Source organism: Falco rusticolus, chromosome 10 (genome assembly GCF_015220075.1).
Source record: "Falco rusticolus isolate bFalRus1 chromosome 10, bFalRus1.pri, whole genome shotgun sequence".
NCBI lineage: Eukaryota > Metazoa > Chordata > Aves > Falconiformes > Falconidae > Falco > Falco rusticolus.
Window position 1 is genome coordinate 7,547,409 of NC_051196.1, and position 27,401 is coordinate 7,574,809.

General features: G+C 43.7%; 1 protein-coding gene and 1 long non-coding RNA gene across 5 annotated transcripts in view; both read right to left on the reverse strand.

Annotated features, from left to right (window-relative positions):
• Positions 1 to 24,903, reverse strand: part of LMO1 (LIM domain only 1) — a 68,575-nt gene extending 43,672 nt beyond the window's left edge. The window contains exons 1-4 of one of the 4 annotated variants that reach the window (XM_037403334.1): positions 24,856 to 24,903; positions 23,060 to 23,437; positions 21,704 to 21,762; positions 20,024 to 20,175 (exon numbers count right to left, since the gene is read on the reverse strand). Coding sequence is in view for 2 of the 4 variants with exons in the window: in XM_037403331.1 (XP_037259228.1) it covers positions 12,410 to 12,434 (25 nt within the window). In the remaining 2 variants the exon portion in view is untranslated. Of the gene's footprint in view, positions 1 to 12,409; positions 12,968 to 17,504; positions 17,996 to 20,023; positions 20,176 to 21,703; positions 21,763 to 23,059; positions 24,594 to 24,855 lie in introns of those variants that run through there. The other 3 variants (XM_037403333.1, XM_037403332.1, XM_037403331.1) reach the window with 3 other exon arrangements.
• A 750-nt stretch (positions 24,904 to 25,653) lies between these two features.
• LOC119154223 overlaps positions 25,654 to 27,401 on the reverse strand; it is a 9,416-nt gene continuing 7,668 nt past the window's right edge. The window contains exon 4 of the long non-coding RNA XR_005106390.1: positions 25,654 to 27,401. This exon is cut by the window's right edge and continues 435 nt beyond it. This is a non-coding gene — a long non-coding RNA (uncharacterized LOC119154223).

Consider the following 27,401-nt stretch of genomic DNA (forward strand, 5'->3'; position numbering starts at 1 on the left):
CGGGGAGACTTCTGGGAGCAGCAGCTGCCTGTGCCTTTTCACACTCTGACCAAACCAAATCAGATCATTGAAAAGTCCAACCTGCAGACATGGCTTTTGCCATTCCCATCTAACAGTTCACCCATAAACTTCTAACTTCTGCTTTTTTGGTTGTTTTTTTTTTTTTTTTTTTTTTTAGGGAGCACTGAGCAAGAAAATGACACTATACCCTCCATGCTTCCCCACCAGGGCCCCCCTTCTACTTTACTTTCAGAGAGAAGTAAAAATCCCAGCCAAGTGACGGGTTTATAAAATTTTAATAGGAAAGAAAAAGGTATCCTCAGGCAGGATCTTATGTGCAGACTTTCACCATAAATGAATGTTCATGAAAATATGGGTTTTATATGGAAACACTGACAGAGCTTCATACACTGTGACATAAATGCCTCAGCACGGACTGACGACTGAGGAGGACTTGTGCGTCCCACCTCCTGCAGCTGGAGGCTATCACACCATCTCTTGCTCTAACCCAAACAATTCAGCTTCGTGTCTCCACTATTCTCTGGGGAAGCCCGATCTAGAGACCAACTTTTCTGAAGCTCAAAAGCTTTCAAGTTGCTAGCTTAGAAATATTCTTAGCCATTTCCAACTACTTGTTCTAATGACAATAAAATATTTTAGAGCAAAAAGCCCATTTTCCTTCCTCCCAGTGTCCTGGCAGACCAGTCCGCCTTCATTTTGCAAAGGTAGACAAGTTGAAGCATGGACCCCTCTGTCTTCACGAGCATCCCCTCTGCCCCTATTTCCACATAGATTTACTGTCCCTGAGAATGAGTGACACTTGGTTCAACCATGATAGACAAGGTCTATCAGTGCCTCTCTCCAGCACTACTAACAGTGATTGTTATTAGCTGTTTCTTGTTCAACCCATTCCAGGACTGCAGTTGACTTCTTCCAGCTACCTCACACCTCAGTCTTTCGAGGTCAACCACCACATGTCCATGCCACCCTTCCCCTCTTCTGTGATATCCAGCTGATGGTAATTCCTGCCTGTAGCTGGTCCAGAAATCCCAGTATAGATCAGCTGGGTCTCCCAGACCCCTCTGACTGTTGTGAGCTTCACACGGGAATGAAACCAAAGGGCAATGGAGCAAGGCTTCAATCCCCCTCCCATCAGTTATTTGCACGGCAAAACCTTTCAGTGGCATTTTCATGAGACCAGGAAATCTGCACTTAGTGCTCCCAGAGCAGCTTTCCCACCCTCTATACTAAAAGGAAAGTTGAATTACTTGTGTTTGAAAGCAGAATTCAGGGGTTTGGTTTCAGGATCTAAACTACCACTTCTGAAAACAGTGGTGCTTGAGGCTCATTTCCCTTCATCTCCCAGGTTCAGAATAGAAGCATTATTTCTCATTCACCAAAAAAAAAAAAGAAAAAAAAAGAGAGGCCACAAGGACCAGTCACACCCCAATTTAGGCTGTCACTTCTTAAAGCAGTAGCAATCTAAGAGCAGTGCTCCATAGCTAAGGTACAACAATCCTGTACAGACCTAAAGCGGTTTGATTTTTTTTTTTTTTTTTGTCAGCCATTGGGTACGGACACACACTTCTGCAAGTCAAAGTTTTGCTTTCAGAAATTGAAGATTCTGAATTGCATGAGGAAGATGGGTAACGAGGAATGGTACCTGCATGATGGACAAAACCAGTGGCTCTCTCAAGTGCAACGGAGACCTAAAGTGGCCAAGAACCAGCTCCATCCAAACATTCCTCTTGATCTCTTCAGAATTTAATTGTCATTCTCTTTAGCATATACATACACACAAGGCAGATTAAGAAAAGAAACAGTGTGCAGGGTGGAAGCACCATTACACAGTATTAAAATGTCAGAGGTTTAAGCTCTGTGTTGGTTTAGTCATGAGTTACCAACAACCACTGATGGCAGACATAAAGCTTCTCTTAAATTATTAAGCATAAAACAGCAGACTGTAATATTTTGCTAAACCAAAGTACAGACACAGACAAAGATGTCATTTCAATATTTGAAACCAGCAAGTTTAATTTAAAATAAGAGCAAACCAATAAGCTCAGAAAATAGCAATGTGTGAGGGGAAAATTACACTGCTAGAGAAAAAAGTGGAAGGACTTAAGAAATTTATAAAAGTAATCTCCAAGTGGAAATTAGAAATCAACCCCTAGAAACAGAATAACACAAAAGAAATATTACTGTCCACTTTCTAAATCAATATAACACTGCTACACGACAGAATTACCATGGTAACTCAAGTAAAAAGAATAAAGCAATTCTTATTATTTCAAAATAAAATCACAGCCTGAAGCCCAGCTTTTATTACAACTGCTGATAGATCGCTGGCTTGTATTTATCTGAAATATTGCTTTTCAATCAGCTATTTTATGAATGTACAAATTTCACTGAGCAGCCCACTTAAACCGAATGCTTAAAACCCCCAAAAAGACTGGTCAATGAATCGATTCTATATATGCATACATTTTTTTTAAAGGAAACCTTATTATAGTTTTTTTTTACTCTATCCAAATTAAAGAGAGATAAGGGAATGAGCGAGAGTAAGTTAAAACCTTGTTTAGTCTGACCTCTCTAAATTCCAACTTAGATTCTCTGAAAAAAAAAAAAAAAAAAAAAAGTAATAAGAAAGAACAAAGAGGACTAACAGCCTACCCTAAATACTGCAGCCCCTGCACAAGGACAGGGAATGGGTGTGCATCAGGGGGTGAGCGCAAACACACACGTAAGAGACACATCTGTTCCCTCCTAATCAAAGGAAAAGAGAAAACACTGTCTAAATACAAAGTTGCTCAAGGACATTTTGACTTGCCCTGCTGGGTACTTCAGACATTTAAAGCATTGTTTGTACAGCTTGGAAAGTGCATCGAGCACAGGATACTTGTCTGTTGAAGCCGCGCTAAAGGCAGCGCTCAGTCAAGTTCCCCCACGCCTCCACTGCTGATGCCACCTTTTAAACACATTAGTGCAAGGAGAAAACCAGCAGGTTACCTTCTGCTCCCTCCCCCCGGACATTCAAAAGATCATCAATCAGGAACTGAAAGCAACAGTCCTCTTTAAAAATAACAGCGCTCCTTCTCCACCCCTGCCCCTCCAGTCCCTCCTCCAGCCACAGCAAAAACCCCTGGACCGCTGAGCACCCAGACATCACTAGGGATGGGGCAGAGCTCCACAGGACCTTGGAGCAATCACAGGAGAACCAGGACACCAGCTAGCTAAGAAGCTAAGGCACCACCTAGCAAAAACCAGTCCCTAAGGAAGGCCCGTCGATTGTCGGGATGTTTTACAGCAGTCTTACCTAATTTTTCTGTCGCACACGTGAAACGCCAGCGTGGAACACAACCGACACTTACAATCACAGCAAAAATCAGAGGGGAACATGACCAATGCTCACAGTTATGGCGGGAAGGTAAGCTATCGAGGGTTCTTCCTCAGCAACTTGCGATTACTTGTACTAAACCTCAGGGACACACAAAAAAAAATTAAAAAAAAAAATTGCCTATTAAGAGGGGATCACCACAACTGCCCCAACAACAGTCAAGGGGAGCAACTGTTGCAATAGCACTCCGTCCTTCCCAGGAGATACAGAAGTTGTTTCTCCCTTTTTCTGTGGAGCTCTGATCTCCAAACCCAGCACGGGGGAACAGGCAAGGTGGGACCCCAGCCCAGCACTGGGCCACAAAAGCTGGCCTTGCAGATCCCACTCTCCTCTTTTGCTGGGCAGGGCAGCCAGGGCTTTGCAGACAGAAAGCAGAGCTGCACCAGCCTGGGACAGCTTGCACAGAAGTCCACCCATGCCTCAAGGTGGCACATCCCACCAGATACTCCGGCCTTGGTTCCAGAGGATGCTGACTTGGGGTGCACAAATTCCTTAATACTGGCAAAATGCTTTGAGGATTAAAAGCAGCAGCAATATGCCAAGTATCATAGCTGGAAGCTGCAACAAGCGCAATAAGCCACCTGCCAGCTGTCTGTTATATTAAAATATTTCAGTGTTCTTAGAGCTGCTTAATTTCCCATCTCGCTCTAAGTCCAGAGGAACTTTGTGGGCTGCTAGTTTTGCCATGTAGCAGTGACATTGCTCATTATTTTTAAAATAGATTTAGAAGCCGTGATCACACTCAGCTCAATCTAAAAGTATGCACTGTCTTTTAGTGCAACGTGGTCCTTTGCCATCTACTGCAAATGGGTTTTAAAAGCAATGGTGGAAACAATGTGTGCTTAATCTGAACATGGACTGCAGAGAGGTCACACGCTCAAATATCCCGTTTTATGTGGTATCTGGTTGTATTTTAAAACACTCTTGCTAGAGACTTCAAGCCAGCTGAGGTCGCAAACAATCATATACAGATTAGAAAAGGGAAGGAGCTGGGGGGAGCGAAGGGGAGCCTTGTCTGACACACTGAAATAGGACACTTGAAATTGCACTTAGTATTTCTTTAAAAGAAAAAATGGCTAAAGTAGCAAGCTTCAGAGAAACAGTAAATGCAGGGGTGGTTAAAGAGTTTTTATTCAAATAAAGTCTTGCCCCAGGAGATGGAGGTAGAATCTTGAAATATGGAGATAGGATTTTACATGTGCTAAAAGCATCAGTGTGACACTTTTTGGAGAAAAAAAAAAGGGGGGGAAAAATACCTTCGTTGTTATACATGACAAAATAGCGCCTAAATGTTTGCTTTGATCCCAGCGCATAAAGGGTGAAGCTTTTAGGCAAGGAGCGGCAGGTGATCTCAGCTCTTCTGCAAGTCCTAATGCTCCTAAAAGCCACTCTTCCAGTTTCTGTAATTGGGCATCAGTAGTTAATGTAGTATTGACTGCATTACATGCTCCTGTGCATCCTCTCACTAATGCCAATTGCATCACCTTGTACATTTACCATATTGCTTAGCCAATAGCTGTTAAAAGCAATCCAAATCATGAATCATATAGGAAACTTTTAGCAAGACACGACATCCAAAGGAGACAATTTACAGTTGAGTTAATCTGGGTACATTAGCGAGACATGGATTCAGGAAGACAGACCAATTTATGTTACTTTAGTTTTACCCTTTATTGCTTTGTATAGGCAAATGAATGGAAGGGCATGGAGTAAAAACAGATATAAAGGAGTCCTTTTCAAAACAGATCTCCATTCTGTGCAGACAGGTCAAAGGGTTTGAGACTGATGCTTGTTCGGGCTTTCATAACCATAACAGGGTACTTACAGAAATCATTTTCCACAAAGGAGTATAAAGATAAATATATAATGGATTCTGAATAATGTTCAATACCCACCCCCACTGCAAGTACATTAGGCAGAAACCAGGTTGCTCAACATTATCCAAGGCATGGCCTATCCACAAGCCACCTGCCATCAAGAGTGCCAGGAAGAGGTTTCACTCAAGGTCCCAGGGCAGGTCTGCTCTCACAAGCTCTTTCAGGTGGGAACCCAAGGCGGGAGGTGTTCTGCAAGACACACCAAGGCTCACAGGACCAAGCCAGTCCTCCACCCGTACATCTCTACCACGCCACTTGTCAACATACAGAAAGCATGACCTCCCTCTACCTACTTGACTTGAAGGGATTGCATCCTTCTGAAATGCAGACCCATGTCTCTGGAACAGAAGGAAACAACACAAGGATTAAAGAGGTATTGGCTAACCCACATCAGCCGCACAGTAGAGCTAACCAGGAAATAAATTAGTAGCAAGTTCCCTCTGAAGAAGTACATTTTACTGAACAATTTCACACTGGATGCTTGACCAAAAGACGCATAGCAAATTGACGTAGCACCTTTTTGCTTTCCTGATCAAGCTCAGTAGCACCAGGAAAATAGAGGAGATGGGGAAAAAAGGACAGCTAGGAAGTGTGCTGTTGCCTCATCTCTTATGGGTAGTGAGTAATTTACAAAATTTCTGGAGGGGAAGAAAAAAAAATAAAGAAGATTGGTAAAGGAAATTTAGGGGAAGCACTGGCTCATCAGCCAAAATCTTTACAAAAAAACGGAACTGCATCCCTAAATAATGGATTCCAAAATACTGGAAACTCTGGTGTTCTACGCCTGGTTTAAAAAAAAAGATCATGATTCCCCTTTGAAAAGCTTCCAGAAGTACCTTCGAAAGAGTTGCACATGCAGGGAAAATGCCAAAACAAAACATTTTCACTAGCTGATCAATTTAAACAGCTGTGGTAAAGCTGCAGCCACTGGCACCATCATTAACAATTTAAAGCATGGCTGCTTTTGTCTTCCTTCCCAGTTACATTCTCATTATGCCTTTTTATTTATTAGAAACACAGTCCTCCGGAATACATTTCTATATCTCAGATCCATAATAAACCAAGTTGGAACATCCCTGGCTTCTACTCAAATGGATGTTTACATTGGCGAGAGGGTTAATTGTTTAATTCTGCTCCAAGTTCTCTGCAGTTCAGTCATGAATATGCAAGAGTCATCCACTTTTCCTTTAAGAGAAACTAGAACTGTTGAAATCAGGAGTTTAAAAAGAGGTAAATATTACTTCCACTGCCCAAATCGCCCTTTCAGAGTTTGATTAGCATGCAAGGAACTCTAAACACTGGCATAAAGAATTCAGAATTGTTCAGTGAAAATAAAATAGCCTCTAAATTTGGACAACAGCATCCATTATCTGCTTTGATGTGCAAGGTACAAAGAAACTAGCTTGCCAGAACATTCACTGGAAAGCTGAGCATCTGCTTGCACAGGTAGTACCCAACATCGCTCTTGAAAACTTGGGCTCGGGAGACATCCTGTTGGAGGACAGAGAAAACGCGCACACAGGCTTACACACGGAGAATTAAAGAAGAGTAGCTGCAGTGAATTGTTTCCAGACCATCTATAGGTTTAATTATGTTAATCTAATAGGGAACAACTTTCATTTTAAATTGCCCTTCCCTCCGCCCCCAAAGTCTTCAGTGAACAGGAGCTACATTGACTGAATAAATCATGGACTGGCAACAGTTACGCGCATTATTGAAGTTGGGGGCAGTGATTTCTACACAGTTTAAAACAATGTCTATGTATTCTAAATGATGACAGTTCTGTCCAATTTTAAAAAGATATAGACCCATTAGAGTTTTATAGTTCAGCGTTTAGCAGCATCTGCAGTGCCTTTTTTACTCTTACACTGCAACACTTAATGCTTGATACCATTATTCTGATTTTGAATTGATTTCAAGTAAAATACCTTATTTGCCATAAACTTTCATATTCTTTATCTAAGTAAGACTCCTCACAGATGCAATCAGTCATAATGCTGAAAGAACAGTTTGCCTTTAGCAGAAATGTAATAGTTCATGCTAATGACAGTGAAGCAAAACTTTGAGCAGCAAGCACATTTCCAAAGAGAGTAAAACCATCTCTAAACACAAAGCCTGAAAACCTTAAGAAAGCCTCCAAATGAAATCAATTAATCCTCCAACCATGATAAATTTCTTAACCATTTAAGAAACGTATTTCAGACTCTGCTGTGACCCTTTATCACCAGACCTAATGGATTACTTTATTAATAATGCACTGCTCTTAAAAGCAATTTTTCCGAAGATTCTACCATAAGAGAGCATTTTCAGAAAGGCTATGACAAACAGGCTGACATGTTCACGTTGTATCTATTAAAGATAATAAAATTTAACACTAACTCCAAAGAAGACAAATTATGTTCCGCTGCCAGGGTATCAAGCGTACTTTCTACTATATTAAACCAAAATTAGAGCAAACTAATTTCCAAGAACTGGCTTCTTTTCCGGTATTACCCAAGCTGGAAAATATTCCTACACTGTTTTAACACTTATGTCAACCAGACAACTACCGCATGTCACTGGCATCTGGGAATGAAGAACAATGGCATCCTATAAAGATGCCTACCCAGAACCTTCAACTATCTAGTCTGAGCACACACCAAGAACTATTGGATTGCCTAGCAGGAATACTACTATACAAAGCAGTTTGCTCCTGTTAGGTCTACTAACTCCTTTCACACCTCTTCTTCCCATAGGAAGAGATGTCATTAAATAGATATCTAGGTTACCAGTGCTCCAGCTACAGTACCTTCCATTTCTTGGAAAGGTTTAGGCAATTACTTTACTATCTCATGGTTCTCTGATTCTTCTATATTTGTCATTTCCAGGGAGAGGGGACACCTCCAGGAAGACTACCTCTAGCTCCACACTTGGTCAGCTTTGGAGAAATGGTCCAATTTATTTATTTGTTTATTTGTCCTTTCTGGCCAAACCAAGTCTCAGGGTTTATTCTGTTGCCAAATGTGCTCTGGTCTTACTCGGGATTTCTGCTTTTACAACCTTCTGTCTCTTCTTCCTAAATATATTAATCCACTGCTGTGCATTTGAGTCACAAAAGGACACTGTGTCATGAACTAAAGCTAGACCAAACCTCTGAAATTACACCAAGACCATGTGTGACAAGACCAAGCCCTCAAAAAACCAACAGGTGTCCCAGCTAAGTAAGTAAATACAGCATCTCTGGTGACCTCAAACAAACATTCCTTGATGTCTGGGAAGGTGTGTAGTTGTTCTTTATACATGGGGAGCTACACAATAGCAGACCACGGAGAAGGTCCAAGGTAGAAGTGTATGGGAGATAAAAAAAAAAAAAAAAAAAGGGGCGGGGGGGCAGCTTCAGGAATATTACGCAACAGAAAAATTAAATTCCATGTTATATGAGGAAAAAGCCACCCTGCCATTTCCCCTTCTCTCTCCGCACAATTCCTCACTAGGTACACCTGAGAAAGGTGCGTTAAAAAGAAAACAAAAGATACCAGCAGCACACAGAACAGCTCTTCCTGTAGGGCACTCTTTGTATTAGGCTTGTGTACAACTTGTACATGCCTTGTTTTTGTGTGTATAACAATTTTTATCAACAGAAGAGGATTATCAGGACCTATCTTGCTGCAGGAAGACCTCCCTCCATATCCATCTACCTATCTATAGGTACCTCCGTATGGCTGCTGGCATACTCATCTGTGAAGCCAACCGACAGCTCTACTGTCCTGGCTAGGGCGCTGTGGCACCGTTCCTGTAACTGCCATTATACAATCAATTTCACTGCTTTTCTAATTCCAAACGCTGCTTTTCTTTTCTTCTGTGCAGGGTAAGATGGGCTCTTACACAACAGGGAACCCAACTGCTGCTACTAATCCAGTTTCAAATTACCTAATATTCATTGCCCTAAATACCTCCCATCAACCTAAGACACATTCTCCATCGCCAATGCACACAACCACCGAGTATCCGTATTTTTCTTCTCATTTTTGAAGAAAATGTGGCAAATTTTTTAAAATAAACCCCAAGGTTGGTATACAGGCACATATTTAACAGAGTCCTCCAATATTTATTTACTTGGCCTACTCTTGCAATCTATTTAATCAGAGTTCTGCTTGAAAACACAAAGGATCCGTGATTTGTAGTGCTACTGTCTGTGCAAACATCGGGACAAACACACAGCTGATCAGTGTTTTTACAAGTGCACACACACTCAATAATTTGGTTGAAGGATAGTATGTCTAGTTAACACAGTACAAGTTAGCTAAAAAGAAACTTTCACCCCCCCACACACATATAACAAAGAGCTGTGATTTCTATTAGTGCATTTCATACCATACATGCTGATTACCAGGCTGTGCTTCATTGTTAGCAGAGATTACAGCTGGGATAAGCTGCAGCTTTTTCCTAATTGCTATTATGAAGACTGAATTTTTGTTTTGTGTCAAGCATTATTCACACATTATACTCCAAAATTTGATCCCTCCATGATGCATTATTGATTCCATGCAGGCAATCATACTGCCACCAATGTGAAGAATTAATTTGGGCTATTCTACTTGATTTGCATTGCTCCATCATAGCAGAACATAGTTCTAATGGGAAACACAAATTGAAAAAGAAGATTTAACAAAATATGGAAAATGCTGACGTCCCTTAAAAGAGATGAGTCCTAAAGAGGGGGGGGGGGGGGGGGGGAAGGAGAAAACCCCAAACCCAGCGCAACACGTGTGGTCCAGAAAGAAACAAGGTCAGTCAGCCAAATTCATCTTAGTCAGAGGAAGGTTACAAGAGTAGCCTTATGCCTCTAATAAAGTAAACTAGCTTGCTTCAACTTATATTGCCAAAGAAAACAACTGAACACCTCTGAGAGTGACACTGCTTCAAAGCCTTTGAAACCCTGTTAGCTTCATTTGTTTTCCCAGCGTAAGCAATACTCAACCACTTAGCGTGTCTTTTATCCACAGTCCAGTCAAGTGCAAAGCTGATCTAGAAGATGTGTAACAGATGCTTCACATCTACTGGGTTTTTTACAAGTTCTACTGCGTTAACAAAGAAACTTATGAGATCTTAACAGAAATAAAGCCCAGCATTTATTCTGATTTTTTTCCCTGAAGAAGATTATTTCACAGTTTAAGGATGTCAGCTTAATTAGCACAGAAAAAAATCAGAAGGGCGAGACAACTTGTACACGGGCACTCGCTCCACATTGGTCAACTCTTAGTCAAAATCTGTTTGAATCTGCATATGAGGGGGGCCTGATAATGATGTATTTCTTCTTGGTCTCATATTTGAAAGGTGTACAATCTTTATGAAAAGTCCATTCACATTTTTTCACTGTCCCAAGTGCTTCACATCGAACAAAACCTCACATCCCATCCACACACCAGACTGATAATTTTAGAAATCAAACTTCTAATGAGATAAGGGCCTCAACATGCTAGATGTAAACTACAAGGTAGTATTCCCCCCTCACCCTTTTTTGGGATGCAAGGAGGAGAGAGAGAGAGAGAGAAGAGAAACTTCAGCAGAAGACTTCTGGTTCAAAGTGAGCTTCCATCCACTATTTTCAACAGTCAAGCTTTCTTTCCTAATTATTCTCCAGTACAGTATTAATTCAGTTTTAAAATACCAGAAGACAGATATGGGTTAGGGAACAAAAATCCTATCGCTCCAACTTATTAGCATTGGGCAGCTTTCAGTATTATTCACAATACATGATTAGCACCAATCTGACATGGGAAAGCAAGTGACTTTGAATTACAAGTTATTTTCCTCATAAATATTTTAAAAAGCAATACATATATTCAAGTAAAATCAATGCTACTGCCAAAATGCTCAGCTTCCAAGTTCTCCAAGCTCTCTGGCTCCCTGTGAAAAGCTGTTTCCTGTCTACAGTCTTGCAAATATTCAGTGATTTCTTCTACTTTCAAGGGACAACTGCCTATGACTTTTTTTTTCAACACTTAAGAGATTTCTGAAAAAAATTTTTAGAAGGTCAGAGAATCCAGCAACAAACCCGTTACACCGCACACTTCACCCGTTTATAAAGGTGAAACGGAACAATGAGCTGATAGCTACCGATGTGCGTTAGAAAGTTAAGACTTCGTTCCCACTGTCAATACACAAAGTGCTGCCAAGGCAGAGGTCTTTGGCAAGAGACAGCACCACCGATGGAAGTCCATCCGGACGGCTACAGAAGCATCCTGCTCTGCCTCAGTTCTAATCTTTGCTTTCAGTGTACAAGCTATCAGGGAAGACCTAAGCCACAAAGCAGCCTCAGACAAAAACTCATTAAGAAGTTGTGATTAGACTTACCACATTCATCCCAGAAACTACTGGTGACTGAGCAGTTAAGTTGCATGCCCTGGTAGGCAACGTGCAAAAGGCGGCATTGGGTCACTCAAAGTACTGACACTGTCTATCGCTCCTTACATCAGTTCGTACCCACTAGTCATCCTTGATAAGGACTAGTCAGCTTTAAGAAAAATAAGCATATGCGAAGTCCCAAAACAAGTCAAGCTCTCCTTCAGCTTCATTCATTAAATTACCTCCCAAATGAACCTCCACTTGTGCCATTTAGAGAAGGGAGTAAATTCTTAGAATAAGCCAATGCTTTTTTTTGCCAGAGCAGCTTATTAGTTTATTGTCGTTATGTTTATAGCTATGAAGAAAAGCTGTGAGAAACAAATATTAAAGGCACATATTAAAGAGACCCAAATGACATGCAATGGAAAGAAAATCTCAAAATTAGATTTACAATAAAAGCTGTTGAAATGAACAGGCTAAAATGGATATATTAGAGTAACTTGTAGAAAGAAAAAAATCTAAATAGAGATAAAAGACACAAAATCAAGCTGTTTCTGCTACACCCTTCAGCAAACAGAGCCTGGGTTAAACTCTTCTTGACTGGTTCAATCATGCCAGAGAGAAGATTAAACCAAAAAATAAAATAAAGAGCAAGCATGCTTTGACCAACACGAGACAAAAATGTCAGAAGCTGAAAGCAGAGCGCTCCGATACGCGCAGCACACATCTGTTTCAAAACTATTTATTTCTACATTAGTAGCACACAGAAGACCCCGAGCACAGGCTTACACAATCTCAGCCCACCTACCGTCCTCCTTGTCCAGCACCATCATCTCCGCAACCAAGAAAAGTCCGGGGGCAGATGCTTCTTCTCCAGCAGCCTCCGCTCAGGGGAGAAGAGAGCAAGTCTCTGGGAACACAAATGAGCTACGGTACAGCTGATCGTCCTTTAGCAGCAAGTGAGCTCTAATTACCCAGTTGTCCAGCTTTTAACCTAGATTGCACTCAGTTAGAATTACACTCAGAAATAAAGCACTTTGCAGATACAAAAGCAGTCTCACCTACTTTTGTGCCTCAGAATTGCAAGGAACTCAAACTGCAATTTAGAAGGAAGGGGGATCGGCGCTGTTTCTTTGGTTCTCACCTTCTAAATGGCTCAATTTGCACAGTATAATCTATTTTAATGTAATTGCGTTTGATAGCTCATAACCCCGGCGGTTGCAACTACACAGCTTTCAGCCTGATCAAGTGTTTTCCCTTTGGATTTAAGCCGAATCTAAATCTAAAATCATATTCGGCGAGGGTCGGCTCCCTAAGCCCGGCTGCTGCTGCCCTGCCTCTCCATTTGCGAGCCCCGCACGCTGGCTGTTGAATAAATGCGCATATTTCCCAAGCCCCCCCGGCCCGGCGGCTCCCCCTGCCCGGCTCAGCAGCACCACCTGCAGCCCGGCCCCGCCAGCACCGCCCGCCGCGGGCCCCGGCTGCGCTCCGCACCGCTCCGCACCGCTCCGCGCCCCGCAGCGGGGCTCTGCCCGCAGCCAGCCCGCAGCTCCCGGCGCCCCGCGGCCGCCTCAGGCCGGCCCTGCGCCCCGCAGCTCGGTTTCAGGCGGCGGTTGTGACCTACAACTTGATACTAATTTTCTGTGCAAACACGCCGGGTTTGTTTTCACACGGGCGGATTAGTTTCAGGGAATACTCCGGAGGCTGTAGCTCCGTTTTCACTGGGTCGGTATTAAAATGAATGTACAAACCCTTACAGGGTCGCTCCGCTTTTCAGCTATGCCATCAATGCCCAAATACAAAGTGACGAGTTTGGGGCCCACGTCTTTTATCCTTCCCCTCGCAACTCACGATCCCGCTTCCGACAAGTCATCCGTTGTCTCCAATGGCGCTCGTAAGGATTGCGGGATCAGATGCTTCACTACCGAGATCAACAGCACCGTTTCACTCATCTCTGTCTTTTAATCCGAGAAAACATTTCATTCCTGCTTTAATGATACCTCTTCCTCCCCTTTACAACTGATACAACGCTACTCCAGAAAGCATGATAGTGGGCTCAAGTTATATCCTTAATACCAATTTTTAATTAGATTCCTTATCCCCAGCTCAAGTGGCTTTTCCTTCCCCCTGCATTCAGAATACTTAATCCTAACGGTACTTGAACGTATTTGATGTTAAATGTAACGTTTTACATTGAACTTCCAACAACTCCTGTTTCCTAGTGATACTATTTGCAAGTGTTGAGTATGTATTTTAGCGTAGGAGTGCGGCCACCATAAATAATCATTTTATTTTAAGAAGTATCACAAGCAAAAAAGGAGGAGGACTTTATCCCAAAGATCAAAGTCTAACAGTTAAAAGCATCAGTGCAAAAACTAACAAGAAGACAGGCTTTTCTAAACGTGAGGTGTTTTAATACTTCTAATACACTATTGGCCTTCTTTAGGAAACGGGTGAACTCCAAAAATGTTCAGTCTTTCTGTTTGCGTACTTGTCAACCCTATCACCTTCAAAAAGGACAGACTGACCCCAAAATATACGGTACATTTAAACTTATGCTATTTGGTAATTACAAGAAAGGCAGGGTTTTGATAAAAATGAAGTTAGCCACTGCCTATCGCAGCTGACTTCCGTGGCAGAGTAGCACACGCAACGCGCTTGTGAAGAAATGCGCAGCACCAGATCAATGTATGTTTTATTCCTTTACTGCTCCATCATGTCATAGAGGCTGGTTTACTCCCTTTGCGAGGAGATATTTTTAAACGCTTTATCTGCTTACTCATTTCACACACCACCAACAAAAGAAGTTTTCTAACCCCCAACAATTTGTACAGCAGTTAAAGTCAACCACAATTAACACAATCTGTTGGAATTAATCATGATACCTGATGTCAGTTTACTTTTTTAAGCAGAAGTCTGGTCTTTGCAATCAAAACATTTATGTATTTGAGAAATATCTTAACTCATTATCTTGAAATTTATAAATGCACTGCATAGTGCGTAGGTTGGCTTGCCCACAGCAAATTCAGCAGTGATTTATGCAGCGGAACTGACTAAAATGCAAGCCTTGAAGTTTTTCACTCTCAACCTCCCCCCCCCTCCCCTTCGCTCAGCTCCTAACATTTCTTTTGGGAAGGTATTTACCAAAGTTCCACTGTAAAATGGTATTTTCTCATATCAAGTCACGTTGCATCAGTCAGGTTACACTATTGTCACTTCAAACATATGAAATGATGTTACCTCCCTGACATAACTTGATGTGATGCCGCAACACATCAAGTCAAAAACATTATTATTGTTATTTTTTTCAGTCTGCTCCTTCATCCTCAACGATATCCATGAAGACCACAGAAAAGTATTATTGCATCTCTACTACTTCTCTCGGCGCCACAAAGTGTGCTTGCCAAGGAAGCTTTTCACTCACAAAGCTGTACAGTAGTTATTAGACTTCACGGGTGATCCTAGTGTCACACTAGGGCTAGCACGCACCCCTAGGGCACTGTCACAGCCCCAGCCCAGAGCTGGAAGAGTGGGTGGCTGCCTCTGAGGCCATGGCCATGACCCAGCTTGCCAAGTAAGTAGCCTTCAGGGATGCAAAAGCAAGGATACATTGCAACCTCTATTTATTAGACAGCAAGCATCCTCCTTGCGATGCACAAGGACCACTGGGAGAGCAGGGGGGGTATTTCTGAAATACTAAACTTCCCCACACAGTACTAACTACGAATAGCCCCACTGCTGCCAGAGACCTCAAAAGAAGAAAACCCCTCAAACCCTGCCCCCCAAAACCAAAACCCACCACCAAAGAATCAAAACCAAAAAGCCCACGCATGGCAAAGCCTCTTAAAAATCAAGGAGGGAACCGGATACTAGCCACAACGCCAGGATTTTTAGATGGTAGAAATCAGACTGGCCTCTGGTGGGAAAAAGAAAAAAAAAAAAAAAAAAAAGCGCCATTTATGGGAGTAAACCAGACCCATTTTATTAACAAGCTCATTCAAGCTTGATTTCAAAAGGAGTTGGTTTAGTTAGCAAAAGCTTCCATTTTAATCCATTTGTAACCTACGCAGGTCCAGCATCCCCTTTTAACATTCACAGATGAGCGGGCAAGTGGAGCCCATTTGAATCAGGCAGAATGAAACGTACAAAGGTAAAATAACCTCTTCATAAAAAGTTTCTTCTCTCAATCCCACCTCCTGTCCCCAATTTCTCCAGCACACTTTTAAAAGTGAGCCTAATTCCTCTTCCAGCATAACTACTCTGTCAACAGCCCAGGAGATTCCCAGGCGTTACTGCAGTTTGTTGCTCTGATCTCCACATCCCTCTCATCAGGGGTTTGTTTCCTCTTTCCTCCTTTTTAAGTGCACCCTGCGCTAATTTCCTACCATCGCCACCATTATTCCCTTTCATGCAGCCACTCATGAGATCTCCTGGAAGGAGGCTGTTGAGAACTGTCTGGATAATCAACGGTTCTAGTTTAATTTCCTTACACTACCATCGTGCCGGCCCCAAGCTCCTTGCGTTTAATGAGTATGTCTGCGACACCTGAAAGAACCCAAACACCCCTATCAGGAAACCCTCTTCAGATCTCAGTTTTTCCTCCCAGCTCACCTGTGCCTCTCGCTTCTGCAAGGGAGGCAGCATCCTGCTGTTAGCTCCTCAATCAGATTGCAATGGATACAGGTTGGCAGGCACACTCGGACAGAGTCGCTGGGATTAAGACATCACCCAGTCATTGTTATTATTAAAGGGTATTAATGGAGACGTTCTAAAAGCGTTGTCTGCCTTTTCCTCCAACAACCGAGCAAAATTCAGGGGGCTCTTGCAACGCAGGTCACCCCTGAAAGCGAGGTCAGAGAAACACAAACCTTGCTGCACATACCAGTAAGAAATTACCCTCGCCCAGTTCCTCTGTCGTTACTTAACCCTTTTACCTTTGCACACAGGGGGCGAGGGATGAGAGAAGTCTTTCTACTGTCAGCCCTCGCCGGCCACTCAGATGAGTTCATTCCCTCCTCAACACGCGCTTTCGACTGGAGCATTATAGACCCCATTAATAACACTACATCAGCTTACTTCAGAGGGCCGCCAGGAACCGGAGGAATTAAAAAACGCTGGGAAAAGGATTGTGGGCCCAGAGGCATGTGACGGGTTTGCAGCAGGCTCCCTCCCCACGCACCTCTCCGGGGCAGGAGCATTTAACCTTGCAGCTGTGCACGCTCCGGCCCCCTCCCAACAGCTGGCGGCACAGGCCAGCCTGGGGCTTCTCTTCGTGCCCCATCGCTCCGCGGGGCCGCGGCGGCGGGCGCTCACCTTCGGAGGCAGAAACTCCAGATCAAAAGGCAAGGGGAAGGTGGAGAGAAACAAGGGGGGGGCGGGAAACCGCGCAGGAAGGCATCTCCCACTGGCCTCCTCAGCCCGGTGGCCACTTTCCCGAGTTGCCCCCCCCCCCCCCCCGAGACATTTTATGGCCATTCACGCACCGCGCCAGGCGGCGCCGAACGGGAGCGGGCGGCATTCCGGCGGCCACGGCCTCGGGGGCACCGAAGTTGGCCCGCCGGTGCCACACGCCAAGGCCCCCGGCGCCGATGGCGGGCCCGGTGCCGGGGCTGCAGGCGGCAGCCGCCCCCCCGCAGCGCTCCCCGGGGCCGGGGCGCTATCCGCCGGGTCCCCAGCGCGGCCGCCGCGCCGCTCGGCGGGGGCCGGGCACGCCCGGGCGGGGAGACCCCGCTCCGCTCGGCCTCCGAACCGCGGCGGGGCGGCGGCGGGCGGGGGGGCCCGTCCCGGGCGCGCTCGCCGGGGCCCCTTTGTGAGGCACCGGCCGGGCGATGCGGGACAGGCCGGGCAGCGGCGCCCTGCCGCGGCGCAGCCCCCCGCGCCCGCCGCCCCCCGCTCCCACCTACCGTCCTCCTTGTCCAGCACCATTGTCCCGGGCGCCGAGGGCGGCCGCCGCCGCCGCCGCTCCGGCTCCTTGGGGCGCTCCCCCTCCAGCCGCCGCCGCGCGGCTCCGGGGGCTGCCGAGGCGGGGGGCAGCGGCGCGGCCGCCCGGCGCTGCCCCGGGACGCGAGTTGGGAGCGCGGCCGCGGCGGGCTACGGTCGCGCCGGGCGCCGGAGAGCCGGGCTGATGCGCCAGCCGCCTCGGCCCCGGCCCCGCCGCTGCGGCGCGGGTGCCAGCTTAGGGATTAAAAAAGAAGGCGGCGGGGGATGGGGGGAGAGAAAAGGTAAGGGAGGCACAGTCTCGGGGGCCGGCTCCCCCGCTCCGTCCCCTCCAACCTGCGCTGTCAAAAATTGTCTTAACGTAATCGCGTGTGAGAGCTCGCAACCTCTCCCCCCTTTGCTGTTGCTACTGCAAGAGCTTTCCAGGCTTCTAAAGTGCTTTTCTCTTGATTTCACTCTAAATCTAAAATTATATTCAAAGGAAGGGGGGTGGGAGGGAGGAAAGATGTGAACCTATCACTGAAAGCAAAAGCACTTGCCGCCTGCCTCGCTCACTCGCTCTCTCTCAATTTATGTGCTTTGCACTCTCTCCTGCTGCTGAATAAATGCACACATTTCCCAGGGACCCTCAGATTCCCCTGTTAATTAAATCAATTCATTATGCTCAGATCTGATTAGCAGCCCCTTCCCCCCCTCTTTGAATCAATTATTCAATACACAAACATAATTGCCTGTGCCAGAGGTGTCTAAGTATTAGCTTATTTAACTCCAAGGACACTAATTACCCCTAGGGCAAGGGAACTTTTCTCATTAATTCTGACAAAACACAAAAGCACAGTTAAAGTGTGTGTGTATATACGTGTGTGAGAGAGAAAATGGGGGAGCGTATAGCCGGGGAAGGGAGGCATTACTCTAACACACGTGTTACTGTATAAATAAGCTCAATTTTCTTTCTACCTTTCCATTTGATTATTCCCCACATCTCCCCTTTGCTAAACTTGCCCCATCCGCCCCTCTTTTTTGAAAGCCAGGAACGGATCAGTGTTGCGACGGTGGCAGTTCTCTTGCAACCAAATCCAAAAAGAAAAAAGTATGTAGGGCTGATGGGGAGCAAAGCATAATTTGCAAATAGTTTTGTTTACCAAAGCAGAAAACTCTGTGGCAGACAACCTTCTGTACTTTAACAACCTGTGAAAGAAGAGGCCCTCTGAAGCAGCAGGTAAGATGATACATAATCTAGTATGTACTGGGAACAGTTCTGAATTGTTTACCATTTGAATTAATGTCAGTGCCCACTATTAATGTACTTGCTTCCTACATTTACCATAATGGGCTTGATTTCCATTAGCTGAAGCTGGAATGCTAAAAAGAGCCTAGGCAAGACTGATGCAAACCGAGATCGACCATCATTGTAGTATCTGAGACGCACGACTTCTGGCTTGCGTGCTGCCCAAATTTTACCTCTGTGTGAACCTCCTTTAAATAAAAAACGGGTAAGAAGAAAGAAGTAGTAATTGATTCCCCCAAATTAGGTTTTTACTTTCTAAATACCTTTATTGTTCACAACCTCAATGTGCACAAAAGTATTGAAGATTTTCTTTTTGTTTCCTTAGGCAATGCATGAGCTGATCCATTAATCCATTTGGCTTTATATATCAGGAAACTAATATTAGCTCGGCTCATCTATTAGCTTTTATTTAGGTCCCCTCACATTGCCTTTTTTTGGACTTCTGTTCAGGCTGGTTCCCCTTGAGGGGAACCAGACAATTTTTGATAGATTTCAATGGAGAAAATGCTGCACATCATCTCATGGGAGCTATCCCTTCCCCAATTCCCCATCTTCCGATTCACCCACGTCAAGACAGCCATGATTGAACTTGCTTGTTTGGCAACTCTACCACTCTCTTTAAAACACACCTTGTACACATAACTTAAAGCCAAGGGGCCGGGGGGAACCCACAAGCACTTCCTCTTCTCCCCCACCAAAAAACCCACCCCTGTAGCTAAGCCTGCTTGGCAAGAAACTTCCTGAGCTACCTTCATTCTTTGCAAGCATAAATATGACTGGGAACACAAAGTTGTGTTTCATTAGTGCAGTATGTTTTTCTGTGAGTACACACAGACAAGGATAAAAATGCCTTCAGCTTTGTAACACAACAAACCCTGTTAATACTCTGGTCTTTAATTTCCACTGTATGGCACATACTGCACCCACCGGAACTTGGTCCATCTAACTCGATTAGTCTTTTTTCTTTTTTTCTGAAAGAACACAGCAGCACTTGAAAAATACTGATCCTGGAGAACACCATACATCAACTCATTTTTTAGTGTGCTTTTGGCCCTTGAGCCTATTCCTTTTCTCACTGTGGCCAAGGGAGACTTTTGGGTGCAAACCCAGAATCTCTGGATCTTAGTATGCAACTGTTGAGCCTTAATTCTGACTTTGCTACAGGGGTGATGCAGTTTCATCTAAACACAGACTTACCGAGTAGCAGGTGTTCGTCTGCACGTACTGAAGCTCAAGGTCACTGTTGGGATGCCCAAGGTAGAACAGGAAGAAACTGAGGAAACAGACGCTGACTTTGGTATCGTTCTTAAGAAGCGATGTTCACACTTGAGCTGAGAGGGATGTGGTCACTGGAGATGGAAAAGCAAGAGGTGGAGGGAGAAGGCAAGAGAGAATTTGCACATGTGCATGCGCATGAGGGAGCTTGGCACAAGGGGAGAAAAATAATGCAAAGAAAGTACAAACCGAAAACATTCCGTTCCCAAACAAACATCATGCAGTTTGAACAGCTTGCTGTTATCCTACAGTTACAGTTCTGTGGATTTTTAGGTTTACAGCTTTGATAAAATGAAGGGATGAACCCCAGTGTAAAGGTTCCCACTTTAGGCAAATGACTTTTTTGCAGCGTGGTGAAGCATTGTTCTGCATGGTTTTCAATTATCTCTGTTCAGCCAGTCATTTCAGAGAAGTGAGCAAGTTCCAGTAATTTTTGAGCCTCCTTCACTCAGTAGATTAGAAATCTTATGCAAAGAATTTTACCACACTTTATTTTTTAGTACCTTGACACCAGAGAGGAACAGCTAGATCATTCCTTCGAAAAGCGCTTCCATAGGTAATGGGCGCCATAATGAGTGACTGGGAAAACTTAACACGGATCAGTGGCAGAACTGGGAATAAGCCTCAGTTCCCTGACCCTCCGTCCTGTGGAATAAAGCACTAAAGCAGCTCACTGCCGGAGGAGGACCACACAACACCGTTGCTGCGGTACCAGTTTATCATTAACGTGCACCGTTATTCATTCAATTATAGTACCTTGCACTCGTCCTGTCTAGGCAGCTCTGAGAAGTCATCATGCGCAATACTGCAGAGACTACAGATAAAAAAGGACAGCTGTGCTCTGCCCAGGAAACCTTCTGGTCTAATGCTAACTCCTGATATTCCTGGTGCAGGAGGGAAGAGGTACCCAGGGATAAATACACCTATGTGCTGCAGTAAGGGCTAGGGCTCAGACCTCTGGGTCTGACTTGAGGTACTTGCTCGCTAGCTGCTCTTACTTTTCTTTTGCTAGCCTTGAGCACAAGCAAGAAAAAAATGAAGTTTCTTAAGAACAATGTGCCATTCTTATTAAATTGCAAAGGAAGTCTGCAATATACTTAAGTCAAGCCTTTAGCAGACCCGTGAGGTTTCATATTATCCTATGCTTGAATGAGGCAGATGACTGGAGCAAAAACCAGCTAATGACATAAAAGCATTCTTCTACTTTCAGTCTCTCTTAATTAAGGAGTTGGTTAATGTTTCAGTGTTGGGAATTATAAAGCTTCATAAGGGAGGTTAATATGTTTTTTATTTTATCTTTCAGCTGACAGGAGAAAAAAAAATCAAAACAAAAAAGAAGGTGATTAAGTCATATGCCAGTCAGAATCCCACAGTGAAGGCAGTATCAGGCCATACCAAAGACCACGGCTGCATATGGTGAATTTAGCAGCCATTTCCAAAGTCAGATTTCTGAGCAGATGAGACTTTTGTCTGCCAGTTTAGACACATGGGTTTTATTTCTTGAATTCACACAAATAACCAAGACAATTTGCACAGCTCTGTACTAGATTAGCTACAAAAGATCTCTATGTTATAACCCATTTCAGAATCACTTGCACCTACCTTGCTAGTGTCAGAAGAGAGTGACCACGGGCCTGACCTTATACCACAATTCAGCAGTCCTGTAAAAGAGGAAAATCACAAGTGCTCTGAAAAGTTATGTTCACACAGAACATGGGCTGCAGTTCAAAAGACCACTTAAATACATACCTGAGATCTACAGACCTCAATTATTTCTAAACTCCTGCTTGATCTACTTAACTTCCCTGCCTATACATTGTAAAAATAAATCACTCGATTCTGTTACTATGTTATGTGAAATGAACGCTAACTATTTTTCATAAATATAGGCCATTTTTTAAAAAAGAAAATAGTCTGTTAAAAATACAGCATTTCCTTTGATAGGAGAAAAATGGCAAAGCTTCAAAAACACTACCTCTAGAGAATGGGTTCTTTAACACTGTGATATAAGGCTGGCACTTTAAGCCATTAGGCTTTACAGTCTGTAATGACCTTTTAGAGAAATTTACAGCAGATAAATTAGTTATTCAGAAGTTTTGCTGCTGCTCTTCATAGTACAAAGTTAAAAAGAAAAATATTTTTTTCAAAAAATAAAAGTAGCAAGACCTAAATTCTTGGTCTGCTGCTTGTTTCATAAGACGTTTAAGGGGCAGGTCCTGTCACCCCAGAACAGCTCAGCTGCAAAGAACTCCATGAAGTTTCTCTCTACATGAGAAACCAGCATCAGAAAGGTTTTGTGAGTGGGTACAAGCTACTGGAGGATCAGGTTGGGTTTGACACCTTGCAGGTCCATCAGTGTCTTCGCAGTACCGATACACCTGGGAAGAAGGGCAGGTCTAAGGCAGAGGAACCTATGACACGAGTGAATAGCTTTAGGGGAGGCCCAGAAAAGGGGCTGGGACAGGCTGCCTTCCCCTGGGCTCCAGGGAACGCATACTAAAAGGAGATTCGTCTTTCCAAGAAGCCTCCTTTCTCCTTCTACTTCCCAAAACTTTCCCAGGCTCCAGTGAGATGTGTTCTTCCACTCGTATGCTCCTTCAGTTCTCAACAGCGATGTAAAATTTCAATTCATACTGAAGTCAAGCAAAAGTTCAGGAATGCACCTTCAGCCCAACCTCTCTAAGTGAGTCAACACATGAACTCTGACCCTGCACACAGCAGTATCCGTGCAGTTTCCAGAATCCTTTAAAGTAAGCGGTAAAGAATCCTTAAACCCCTCCTCACAATACCCCACAAAACCCACCCCATTAAATCTTAGGAGTAAATTCTGGTGACAGTTTCTATGTCTCTCCCTTTCATCTGGACCAATAATTCGCTTTTCTGTATATCCTTCTCTGCTTCAAAGTTAATTGCTACTGCAGTGTCTTCCTGCAGATAGACCTGCCTTTTGTTCCTTACCTTGGTGGGTGTGGTAGGTAGACCCGAAAGACGAATCTGTCATCCACACATCTGCCTCAGTTGTTCTATGGAGGAATCCAGTGAGACAGTATCTGGTTCTGGAGTGACACATGGAGCTCTCGGGCTTGATGCCACATTCACCGTTAGGATCAGAGCTTATTGCTCCCAGCCCGATGTCAAGCAGGGACTAATCAAATGTGAGATGGATGAACGGAGGCAGAACCATGGAGCTGGCTCTTTGTTTTGTTACTATCAGTTTTTTTACTGCAGCAGCACACAAGGGTCCCAGTCATGGAGCTAGACCATAACATACTGTCCAAAAATCCCAGTGCCTTTCTTCTGTGAGATTCTTTCTTCACTGTCTTGCTGCTGAATAGACTAGGCAGAATTGACACAGATTAGTCAGAAATGGAAATACATGAATTGAGAAGAGAAAATGCAATGTCAGGCTCACATTGCTTTGTGATGACAATATCCTAAGATGCTGCCAGTGTCCCTCGTGTTTTGTGGCTCCCTCTGGCTCTACTTGGCATGGGTGACATTTATCAGGTCTTCATAGTGTCATTCTAACAACACATCATCTGAAAATGTTGATTCCATAGGAAAATGGCTGTTGGCACAACAGCAGTATGTGCACACAAAGGATATGACATGGCTGCTGAACAGACAAGGGAGGAATTCCAGCTATTCCCATGTCACACAGCCAGTGAGGGTCTGTGGCACTGGACTATCTTTTGCACATGATTTCATCAGCATCCAGTTCAGTCTGAATCTAATGATGATAATCCTGATCCATTAACATGTGAGATGAGAAAACACATGCACAAACCAAAGAGGTGAATATTTCACTTTTTTTAAAAAAAATAATAAACCCATCCTGTAAAATTACAAGATTTCTTTCCCAATCCAAAGACAGACACAAGTTCTATGAAGATGAAAGTCACTGAAGATCTTCTGATAAAAGCAGGCAGGTGGAGACTCTAATGAAGGCATACACTATAGTGCATATCTTGCCAACATTTCTTAATGAATAATATGTGCACTCAGATGAGAATAATATTGATTGAGGTCTGCAGGGAAAGTTGTCTAGGAAAAAATTTTATTCTAGGAGCAGAGCTCTTTTTGGAAGATTTTGATCTTTTCCTGCCGCAACCTTTCTCCTCCCCTCTCTCTGTGCTACCCAAAGCAACTGACAGCCAAAAAATGAAAAGCCTGCCCTGCATCTAATGTATCTATCAGATCCAGAGAGAAATTTATATACCGGTGCTAAGAATGGCTGCACCATTCTCCTTAGCTGGTAGAGGACACAGCAGTGTGTAATTAGGACTGGATTACTTTACTCAGAACTGGAGCAGAGAGCAGATGTCATGCATTAATATTGGCATTTGATTCCACACACTTTCCCTGCCATGTTTGCAAAACCAATTTGCCTTCCTGTCTTGGATCTTGCCTTGTGTTTACCCTCAGGTTGCTGTAATGCAAACAAAAAGCCACCAGTGGCAATATGAAAGTACATGGAGAAGGACAGGCCCATACAGAATGGGTAGAGTTTATGATTTAATTCCTAACAAAATATCAAATTATTTTCTGATTATGTTGATTAGATTAATACAGCCGGTATGTTCTACTAGACACCAGCTCAGACACAAGAGGTCACGACACTATAATGCACTTGTTAACATAAGCCAAGAGTAAAGGAAGATACACCTTATTCCAAATTAATGTTCTCGGACGTTATCTGTAGTATATATAAGAGATGCACATCCCTTCTCAAACACAGCCAACCTTTTCTTCACCTGTTTTTCCACACAGGGGACTTCAGTTTTGATTTTGCTCCAGTTCATATACAGAATCCTTCCAGAAGCCCTATAACAAAATTTCATGCTGTTAAAAATATTGGCCCCTACTCTGAACCGCGGCCAGCTTCCATTTGGTAGCAGCTTTATAGCTGCAGCTGGGTTCTGGAGGTTTCTTAGGAGTAAAAGATGATCTGCCTTAATTTAGGAGCATCCAGAGGCTGATTACAATGGTCTATACTACAGCAGCACAGAGTAACCATAACATACCAGGCAGCATGCAACCCAGCAGAGTGATGCTGACAAACTCTGGCTTCATATATATTTAGATGTAGCCCAAAGAGAACGACCACTGAAACTCTGCTGCAGTAGGATGTTTGGCTGCAAGACACACCATTTGCTTTACTTAGTGATGGAACATGCACATCAGACCCAGACCTGTAACACCAGTAACACACCTGTAACAGCCGTTTGCAGGTGGTAACACCTGTTTGTATCATGCAGGGCATCACCTGCACAGACACTCTGCGAAGAGCAGGCAAACCCTCTATCCAGACCTGTGTAAACCCACTTCTGCTGCCTTTGTTCTCTTGTAAAGCCAGCCACAGGGGAAGGGTGTGTGTGCGACTGCTGTAACAGGGTCACAGCTGAGAGACCAGACAATTTTGTGCTTGTAGACCACAGAGTCCATTCCCCATGAAAAACCCTGCCCCCCCCCCCCCCCCTTTTTTTTTTCCTACTCCCTGTACACAATGCTGGCAACTCCCCTAGTCCTAAAGAAGAGGTACGTGTTGGGTATCTTAACAAAATGACAAATCACCTTACCAGATTAGGAAAAGACTATTGAAATCAGATGGGCAGGTTCACATGCTTCTGGGTCCATCAGCAAATGACAGAAGTGCAAGAACTGTTATCCTAAAACATGAAAATAACTGGAGCGAAACGGTAGCAGTTGCCACAGGTCTCTTTGAACAGGTGAGAAACGCAGTCTGAAAGCGGTAAAGATAACTACAGAAATGATACCATTCTCTCAGTGAGAGCTAGAAAAGCTTCTCTGTTCGCAGGGAGGTCAAGAAGTGACAGCCCAGTAGATCATTTGTTGCTTTTTTAATGCTTCATGGCTCAGGGTCAGTCAGAAATCCCTATCCTAAGGTCATGGTTAGGGCACTCTGGGAAACAATCTTGTTTCTTCTGTTACCAGCAAGGCCTTGCTCAGGCTCTGCTGTTTCTCTCTTCCACAGCAGATTATCGCAGCCCACCCCTCCTGCTCCTCACACTATGGTTAAATTCACCCTGGGCGCTGTTCTCTGGAATCACAGTGGCCCAAAGGACCTTCCCTGTAGCAGTCCAGAGTGTTGCAACATGATGCAACAAATCACCAACCAATGCTAACCCTCGGCAGCATTCAGGGGAGCAACATTCCTTACCGTGCCTATTGATATATATATATATATATATATAAAAATATATATAAAATAGATAATGTAGAGCAAGCACTAGTATTTCTTTTTAGCTTCAAGACAGAATGAGGAGCACGGATGGCAGCAAACTTGTCTGTTAACTAAGCAACAAGTCTGATTTCTACTGCACTAGCCCCTTGCCGCTGCAGGAGTGAGGCGACGTGTGGGGAAGCGGTGATAATCATCTGCCTCCTAACCTGCTTAGGAGACTGTTTGACTTAGAAGAATCTGGGAAGCACAGTTTAGAGGGCCTGCTAATGACTACATCTGTTTTAAATAGACATATTTTGACTATAGCTTCCATACCAAACAGTCACTGGAGTCAAGCAATCACTTAAAAAGGCTGAGATACAACTCTGCAGTATTTTAGAATGGATTTAATAGCTAAGGCTTAAAAGAAAAAATACCACCATGCAAACACACAGCTGAAGCACAGGCATTTAATGAACACCACTCACTGCTAAAATGTGAATTCACACTACAACACTCTTGCAAATGATCTATAATACCTTGCATTGCTAATATATTAAATTTGCATAAATATACCTCAAATATTTATAAATCAATAGATATAAGCATACATTTAAAAGTGAGTATCAAAAGTGCATTACACTGAATTCTTACACACTCACTAATTAATTCAAATAATCACATTTTGCCTTATTAAATTAAACATTATATGGATAAAATATAGCTTGCCATCAATTCTCAGCACTAAAATACTGTTAGAAAGGAACACTACTGCCAAAAAAACCAAGAGAGAAAGAACGTGCCCATAGAAGAACACTTAACTGAAATGTAGCTGTAAGATTGAATGCCATAGAAGGACTAACAATAATGTATATATTACTTTTAAACAAGTGAGCAATTTTGGATAACTTTCCACTTCTTTGTCTGGTACTCCAGTTTCAGCTTAGTGAGCTGTAACTGTGCAGGACAAGCAGAAAGCAGCACAAGAGCCTGCTAACCCTCTTGCACATTTCAAAAAGGTCTCCTCAGAAGCAAGGATAACTCCTTATTTCCTCCAGCTGCTTATTTACTTACAGGTACTTCCCTGCCCTCATTTAATTGGAGCTAAAAAACCCC